This window comes from Desmodus rotundus, chromosome X (genome assembly GCF_022682495.2).
Source record: "Desmodus rotundus isolate HL8 chromosome X, HLdesRot8A.1, whole genome shotgun sequence".
Taxonomy (NCBI): Eukaryota; Metazoa; Chordata; class Mammalia; order Chiroptera; family Phyllostomidae; genus Desmodus; species Desmodus rotundus.
Window position 1 is genome coordinate 95,394,056 of NC_071400.1, and position 9,448 is coordinate 95,403,503.

Here is a 9,448-nt window from a genome sequence, read left to right on the forward strand (position 1 = left end):
TTGGCTGCCAGGTTACATCGATGTCACACAAACCATTCTCATTATATTAACAATGGTGGATTTTTTCCAGACAGACTTCATATAACATTGGAGCAGTGCATTCTGGGAGTATCAAGGAAACATGGTTAACATTGGAATTTAACAGATGTCTGAGTATAAGGAGCTTTTATGTATCTGGCTGGATTGACCCAACCCCATGGAACCTGATAAACCTGGAGTCATCAATTAAAAGGAGTTTGTGAACCTAGAAAAAGAACTCCTGACCTTAAACGGAAATGACCCCACCAACATCCTCTGCCCTCTGCCACCTTGGGAGGTCCGGCTGGGCTGGCCAGCTTCTCTCTCTTACTCTCTCTGTCTCTGATCTCTCTTCTTAAACAACGTTTAGCACAGAGAAGGCCTAGGGAGCCTGGACCTAGGGCAGGGAAGTATTAACTGTAGGTGAGCAAGTCTCTGTGGAGAGGAGGCCCTGAGCTGTGGGAGTCTGAGCTAAATGCTGAACTGCCAGATTTCTTCTAATGCACTGTACAGTTCGCTGTCTACATTGATCAAATTAATCAGAAAATCGCTGTCTCCACAGCTGAAGTTAATTTAAAAACATTCCACAGATTGTGTAAGTAGTATAGTATTTCTTCTTGGGATTCCTTATTTTCTGCAAAAATATACTGTGCCAGAATTCTCTGTATGTTTATGGTTCCAGGAAACTTCATGATACTCTCCAAGACAAATTGAAAGTTAAAACTTCTTTTACTGATGTCTAAATCGATTTAAATATTGCCAAGCAAATAAAATAATTTTTTTCTAAATCGGGCTAACATGGTCCAACCATGATGGGTGTTTTTTTTTTTCATTTTTGATTTTTGCTTTCTTTTGTTCATAGGTCCCAGTATGGCAAGTCCATTGTACCTAACGAGTTAAGATTAATTCTGGGTTTCTATCCATGTTCAGGATACAGAGTCCAAGTACAACAGGCCCAGGGATACCCAACACATCTCACCTTCCCGAACGTATAGGCTACCAAGCTCTCTGGTCCACAGTGTGTACTGAGGCATCTTCAAATTCCCCATGCCATAGGACAAAACTTGGCACTTCCCATTGCTCCCTCTATTTCTCTCATTTATCTTCCAAGCTCAGGAGTTAGGTGGAAATTGGGGAAGAGGAGAGCGTTAGTTTGGGCTCCCCCAGAAGTAGACCATGAGACAAGAATTTGAATGCAAGTGGTTTATTGATGAAGTGAAGGGAAGATTGATAGGGCAGTGGGATAGTGAGACAAGGAAGGGAAGGCAGTCCAAAAATCCAGTGTTATCAAGGCTGCTACATTTATTTTCCATCACATTCATCCGTTCATAGTGAACGTGGGGGAGAATGACATAAAATGGAATTAGAGAAGTAGGAAAAGGCTAGATCAAGCAGGCCCTTTCACACCATTTTAAATAGAACAGATTTTATTCTTAATCCCATGGAAAGTCACTGAAAGGCTTTAGGGAAAAGGGCTGACGTGATCTGATTTAAATTTTAAGAGCAACACTTTGGGCTGTAGACTGGAGAAAGCAAAAGCAGCAGCAAGTGGAAGCTATTGTGAGGGTTTACGTGAGACGATGGTAACGCGGCTGGGTGGCTGGGTGGTGGAGGCAGAAGGGAGGGGAGATGGACTTGAAACGCAGTGGGTAACAGGAATTTGTACCATGTTCAATACATGTGGGGAGGCAGAGCAAGTTGTCAGGAATGATGCCCAGGTTTCTGGCTTGAATCAGCTTGCATGCAGTTTGTTCTGGGATAGGCAGAAGGGGTGAGGTGGGGGCCAGCGGGTTCCAGAGAGCTGATCAAGAATTCAGTTTTAGATGTCCTAAGCTCAGTGAGAGCCTGGGGCATGAGATTCCTGGTTTGCATAATCTGCATATCGATGTATTGAAAGCACTAGGACTGGACAGGGTACAGATAAAGGAGAAAACAGGGCCAGAGACTGATCTCTGGAAATGGAGGCTGGGAGAAGAGGTTGGAGAGGAGTAGCCAGTGTGGGAGGAGGAAACCCAGCATGTGTGGTGTATTGGTTTTAAAATTTGCCCACGAAAATAAAGCTTCGTTCCCCTCCGCTCATGCAGGACTGTACTTAGTGCCTGGCTTCTGACAAAGAGAACACAGTGGGAATGCTGGAGGGTAATGGCTGAGAATAGACGATAGGAGGCTTTGCTATGAGGGAAGTCACCTGACATGGCATGAGGACACTCAAAGAGCCCCATGGATGAGACCTGAGGCCTTCTGCCCACAGCCATGTGAACGCATCATTTTCAAAGCAGATTCTCCAGCTGGAGTGCAGGCAACGACTGGACTGCAGCCTAATGAAAACCCCTAGCCCGATGCAGCTAAAATGCTCCTGAATTCCCGCCTTGCAGAAACTGTGTGAGGTAATACATATTGTTTTAAGCCACTAGGTTTTGGGGTGTTTTGTTAAATAGCAATAGATAACTAATATATATGGTGCCCAGAAACCAAGCAGAGAGGATACTTGAAGAGCAAGGTAATGATCTTTGTAAGGATGTTTGTAGCTATGGTACCTTGATTTAAAAAATATTTTTTATGCATTGATATGAGAGAGAGAGAGAGAGAGAGGGAGAGGGAAGAGAAAAAGGAGGAGAGAGAGAAAGAAACATCAATTTGTTGTTCCACTTATTTCTGCATTCATTGGTTGCTTCTTTTATGTGCCCTGACCAGGGATGGAACCCACAATGTTGGTGTATCAGGGGACGAGCCTCTAACCAACTGGGCTACCTGGCCAGGGTGGTACCTTGATTTTTCAGTTTGCTTTCGTATTCATCAAATCTGAGATGCCATGGATTATAGGCACACTATTATTATGTACAGTAAGAGAGAAAAATGCCGGCCATTAAACTAAACTATGACTCACTACCTTAATGATAATTCTGTGCAGTTGTGTGATGAGCATGCATGCGTCATGATCTTCAAAGAACACAGAGCCTGCGATGCCCTGCTTTGCTTTCTGTTGCTCTCAGAACAAAGTCCAAGCTCCTTGGCTTGACATACGGGGTTCCTCACAGCCTGGCTCCAGCCTGTCTTCTTGACCCCTTGGCAGCCACTGGGCTCATGACCCCAGATGCTGGCCAATTCTCTCTGCATTTTGGGCCAAAGCCTTCCATTTACATTCCTTTTGCAGATATGTATCTACTCAGCCAGCCATTCATTTATTCCTATGCAATACCTACCATGCACTGAGCACTGGAATACTTGCCTTCTCTCCCATCTTATATTAGGTACCCTCACATTCTGAGGCTCATGTCCTCCTGTCTCCTCAGCAGGGTGAAATGACAGTGGTAACTTTTTTTTAAATCCTCATCCAAGGATATGTTTTAATTGATGAGAGAGAGAGAGAGAGAGAGAAATAATGATCACTTGCCTCCTGTACACACCCTGACTGGGGATGGAAGCTTTTGTTGTATGGGAGGATGTTTCAACTAATTAAGCCACCCAGCCAGGGCGGTAACTCTTTCTTGTAACACTTCTTTCCCTTCTCTGTCCCACTTCCTGGCTTCCCTATTAGAACTTCCTGGGGTGGAGCCACCTCCCAAATATACCATTCACACTCAAATCCTAGTCTGAGTCTGCTTCTGAGAGAATGTAAATTTAGAGGAAGGTGGTGGTGTTGGGAGCGTGGAGCATCAGGAATTCCCACTTAGTCTACACTCCCTTGATTGTGCTGGGCAGAGTCAAGGTAAGAGAATCATTGGTGATAATGTGTGTGAAAGCACTTTGAAAAAATTTCAGCTTTCATATGTTCATTTGGGGGGCAAATCCATTTGGAATCCAGGCTCACCTCAGAGATAGTGTGGGCTCGATTCCAGACCACCACAATGAAGCGAATATCATGATAAAGAGAATAACCTGAATTTGTGGGTTTCCCAGTGCATATAGGTTATGTTTACACTATCCTGTAGCCTGTTAAGTATGTGACAGTACTATGTCTAAAAAAGAAATGTACACACTGTAATTAAAAAATACTTTATTGCTCAAATATGCCAACCATCATCTGATGCTTCAGCAACTCATCATCTGATGGCTGGGGGAGGCCTTGCCTCTTGTCAATGAAAATGCAGTATCTGCAAAGTGCAATAAAGTGAAACAATAAGATGAGGCCTATAGTGGAAGGTCCCTGTTCTTAGAGCAGAAGACCAAACCGAATGCAGTTTGGGGAAATCATTTCATTTCAAGTTTTTCCTCCCCATTGACTGGCAAATAGACACACTATCTATTTCTGGGGGTCAATGAGAGAATTGACTGAAATCACAGTGAAAAGTGTTATACATAGTAGGGTCTCAACAATATTTGTAATATTTGTTGAATGCCAATCTGATTTATGAAGACTAGATAATATACTTATTCTCAATGTATGTTTACCTAACCTTGGTTTATATGCATAAATCACATATAAATAGGACCGGAATACCTTCCAAGCCAATGGAACAATTGAAATAAGGTTGCTCAGAAATAATTTCTATGTTGTCATTGGACACTTCATGGTCACTATTTCTTAGAAACACTCAGCTCTTCAGTTTTGACTTTATTCCCACAAATTCTGGTTTTAAGAATAAATAAATGACATGCCAACTACTTACGAACCACTAAAATCATGTGGAAAAATAAGATCTAGCCCATACGTCTAAAACAACAGACTCATGGCTCAGGCTTCCTGTGGAAGGTTGAATAATGCCCTCCCCCCAAAGATGTCCGCGCCCTGATCTCTGCAACCTGTGAATGTTACCTTAAATGGCACAAAGGACTTTGCAGATGCGGTCAAATTAACAATTTTGAGATGGGGAAATCACCCTGGATTAGCTGGGTGGGCCTGGTATAATCAGATGGGTTCTTCTCTGAGGGAGAAAGATGACTGTGAGCCAGAGAAAAGGCCATTTGATGAAGGAAGGAGATTGGAGTGATGCGCTTACAAGCTGAAAGACTTTTAGAAACCTTTCAAAGCTATAGGAGACAAGGAACCCATTCTTCGCTGGAGCCCCCAGAAGGAACGACCCCTGCCAATACCTACATTTTAGCTTCATAAGACTCAATTTGAAATTCTGACCTCCAGAATTGTAAGATAATAAATTTGTGTTATTTTAAGCCACTAAATTTCTGCTAAATTGTTACAATGGCACTTCCTTAATGGCTCTGACAAGAACCAATTCTCCATGCAGGGGGCGGTTTGCAGAAAGCAAACCTTGAGTGCAGACCCTCTGCACGAACCCAGTCATTCCTTCAACCTCTCGCATTATTTGTACTTTAATTCAATAGAGAAAAAGCAGATAGCAGAAATATATTTTAAGTAGAGACTTGCTCCAAACTTGAGTCTCAGCTAAGCAAAGTTAGTAACATTTACCTTATATGCCCATGGCTAAATGATGCCAGACTTAGGACCTAGAGTTCAGATCCATAAATGTTCTATACTAACACTTTCCAATAGAAATATAACAGCCACATATAGCATTTAAAATTTTCTAGTAGCCATATTTTTAAAAATATAAAAGGGGTGAAATAAACCTTAGGAATATGTTTTATCTAATATCTACAACATTATCATTTCAACAGATATTGATATAAAATGATTAGTGAAGCAGAGAACTATGGGACAAAATGGAATTATAGGAGAAGCCAGGAACAATGAGAATGGGATTAAGGGGGAAGTAGAGAACTATGAAAGGGAATGGGATTATGAGAATGGAGAATTATGGGTGATGATGGGATTCAGCAAGAAGCAGGGAACTATGGGAAATAATGGGATTATGGGAGAGAATTGAGAATTGTAGGAGGATAAAATTGTGAGAGAAAATGGAATTATGGGAAAATCAGGTAATTATGGGAAAGAATCGAGACTTATAGGAGAAGCAGGAAATTATGGGAGAGTGGAATTATGGGAGTAGCACAATATTATGTGAGAGAATGGAATTATGGGAGAAGTACAGAACTGACTGCTATGGGAGAAACAGGGAACTATGGGAGATAATGGGATTATGGGAAAAGTAGAAATCTATGTGAGGGAATGGTATTATGGGACAGAATGGGATTATTGGGGTAAATAGGGAACTAATTATGGTAGAGAATAAGATTATGAGAGCATGAAGAATTGTGGGAGAAGCAGAGAACTATGGGTGAGAATGGGATTATCGGAGAAAATGGGATCATATGAGCAGAGAACTATGGGAGAAAATGGAATTTTGGGAGAAGCAGAGAACTGAGAGGAAATGGGATTATGAGAAAGCAGGGAAAATTGTGGGAGAAGCAGGGAATTAGGAGAATGAGATTATGGGATAAGCAAAGGACTATGGGAGAGAATGGAATTATCAGAGAAGGGAGAGTTATGGGAAGGAATGAGATTAATGGTGAGAATGGGATTATGGGAGTGTCAGAGTACTATGGGAGAGAATGGAATTATGGAAGAGAATAGGATTGTGGTAGCAGCAGAGTACTATAGGAGAGAATGGAGTTATGGGAGAGAATGGAGAATTGTAGTAGAAGCAGGGGAATATGGGAGAGCTGGAATAGACAAAGCAGGTCTAGAGCATCTAAATTGTCCCAATGCCTAAAGACCTTATATAAGTCTGGAGTTCAAGCCAAATATTGATGCTTAAGACCACAAGAATGCATGCTGCTAATGATTTATTTATTTGATGAGTGTTAATTGTCTACTATGTGCTAAGCACCATTTAAGAGGCATATAATTTTCTTGGTCACTAAAATTATGGTGAACTTTTTCAATTAAAAAAACCTGGTAATTATATTAAAAATCTCTCTAGAACAGGGGCAATTTTTGCTGTAAGTTGTGAAACCTCAGCAAATAATCAGTAGACATACTTCTGTGCAGTCAACGCCTAGCCTTTTCTGTTAGCATGTCCCCATAACTGGGAGTCTGGAGCTGATTAAACACAGTTCCTGCCAGTTCCTTGAAGAGCTGACCACTCGAAATTTCCAAGCATGTTGAGGATATAATAAGCACACTCACTGGTGAACCTGATCCAGTGTAAAGAAATGACGTTTCACATCTTGAAAAGTGTGGGATCTTGACATGGATTCTGCATTTTAACATTCTTTGGGTTATTTGGGAGGTTTTTGGCTTTTCATTTAATTTGGTGGCATTTTGAGAGTGATGCTCCTGGAGGTCAGTTTGCTGGTTGCTAGAGAACTGGTAATCTCATCTCCAAAGAGCACTTGGTCTTTTTTTTTTTTTAAGATTTTATTTAGTTATTTTTAGAAAGAGGGGAAGGGAGAGAAAAAGAAAAGGAGGGAGAGAAACATCAATGTGTGGTTGCCTCTTGCACGCCCCCAACTGGGGACCTGGCCCACAACCCAGGCACCTGACTGGGAATCAAACCTGCGGCCCTTCGGTTCACAGGCCTGTGCTCAACCCAATGAGCCACACCAACCAGAGTGCACCTGGTCTTCCTTAAGTGGGCTTTCTAGCAATAAAAGAACTGCTGCCTTCCAGTACAATGCGATTATGAGCAAATGACATCTGCTCACATTTTTATCACAAAAAGGAAATTGAAACTTGTGACCATACATTCTAAGAACCTGATTTGGGGTTTGTTCTCTTTGAACTCCCAAATCCCTTAATACTCTGGCGGCCTCTTAAGCCGTTTTTCCTCTAAGTCACACACAGACAGGCTCACCTTAAAGAAGCCTGTACTGAAACAAAGCTCTCGGCCTGCTGTCCCAGGAACTGTCCACTAAAAGATCTCAATAGCGACGTGGTTGTCACTCAGCTAAAGGTGATTCTGCTTCCTGCCCCCAGGGGACCCATGACAATATCCGGGGACATTTTTTTGGTTGTCCCAACTTGGGGAGATTGCTATTGGCATCTAGAGGGTAGAGGCACTACAGATGCTGCTGCTAAAAATGCCACAATCCACAGAAGAGCCTGTGTCCATTGCAGCCACAGTGGAGAAGCGCTGCTCTAGCGGACACCTCAGAAAGCAAGACATCACAGCCAGGGAACCACGAACCCTTTTCCAGTGAGTGACTCTCAAAAGACTGCCCTAACGATTGGGGCAGAGGAGGGGTTCTGGGCCAGTCTGCCTGGGTTTGAATGCTGGGGCCATCAGTTCCTGGTTGTGCCTTCTTGTGCATTTGCCCCCCTTTCTGTGCCTCATTTTTCTGCTCTACAACAGGAGGATGATAATACTAGTACCTTCCATAGAGAGCAGTTATGGGGCTTTAAATGGGTTAATAGTCCAAAAGTGTTTCCTACAAGTGTATATTTCTTAAGTGGGTTTGCTGATCTCTGCAAAAACGTTTCAGGGCTTAGAAAAGGTTATGGGGAGTAAAGAAACATCCTCAGATTCTGAACTGCCACAGCAAGAAGAGTGAGTTGATTCCGTCTGGCAACTATGTTCTTTCCTTCCAGTTCATCAACCCAAATCAGAAAGCCGCTGAGAAGAGGAACCCTCTTCACAGTGGCCTCAGCCCACAAAAGGTAAGCGCTTAGTCCTGGTCCTCCCCACTTTCTTTCCCTCTTTCCCCAGCAAAACTAGTGACTGACAATCAGCGCCGTTTGGAGAGAGTGTAAAACACAAAACCGCACAGGGACAAAACCCACCCACTTACCCACAGACTCGCACACGGTACATGTTTGCAGACCACTAAGCCAGACCGCACCCACGGGGCTGCACACAGAGCCTCCCTCCTCCTGGAACCACCAGACATGGTCAGGTGGGGCGCCGTGGATGCAAAGGGAACTGTAGAGAAGCCCGTGGGCACTCCAGGGCTGGCATCCTTGTTAAATTCCGTCTCAGCACGTACACACCCGCGGGGAGGGCCGAGAGGGACTGGGACAAAGAGTGGGAGTCCCCGTGGGGAGCTTAGGCGTGGTGGGGGGCGATCACTAGCCACTCACCTGGCCGCGTTCCCTGATCCACCTGCCACCCAGGGGAGCAGCAGCGGGAGCGCAAAGGCCCAGGGCAACAGCATCTTCACCAGGGGGCCTTTCTCTGCCGCTGTCGCCTGACGCTCCTCCTCCTGCCCCCAGGGAGGGCTCAGGACGGAGAGCAGGGGGGACCTGCAGCTTCTCTCTGCTGCTCTGCTTATGGCTTCCACTCCTCCCCAGCCCGGTCCTGCGGGGGCAGGGAGGGAGGCTGCCGCAGGGGGCGCTCGAGGCCCCTGGAGAGGTGGGGGCGCCCTGGCCAGGCCGCTGCAGCTCCTCAGCGGTGAAGCCGGGTCGGTGCGCGCAAGGGAGGGCGGGGCGGGCCATGCACATCTGGCTGGGACCCGCCTCCAGCACGCTCGCTCATCCTCCGCTGGTGTTCACCAAGCAACTTACCCAGACTCAGTTCACTTCGCTCCAGTTGTATCGCCGTCTATTTCAGACACGGGCAGCTTTCAGTGATACCTGCGCTGGAGGATTTAAGAATGCGGTTGAGAAGTCAACGCAGGAACTGAGCATGCCAGT

The 9,448-nt window shown here is 44.6% G+C and overlaps 1 protein-coding gene across 2 annotated transcripts in view; it reads right to left on the minus strand.

The window, feature by feature from the left end:
* The window catches only part of EGFL6 (EGF like domain multiple 6), a 50,242-nt gene extending 41,144 nt beyond the window's left edge, over nucleotides 1–9,098 (minus strand). For both annotated transcript variants that reach the window (XM_071220306.1, XM_045203191.2), the window contains exon 1: nucleotides 8,897–9,098. In XM_071220306.1, the coding sequence (XP_071076407.1) occupies nucleotides 8,897–8,970 (74 nt within the window). In that variant the 5' untranslated portion in view covers nucleotides 8,971–9,098. The remainder of the gene's footprint in view (nucleotides 1–8,896) is intronic.
* Between the last annotated feature and the right edge of the window lie 350 nt (nucleotides 9,099–9,448).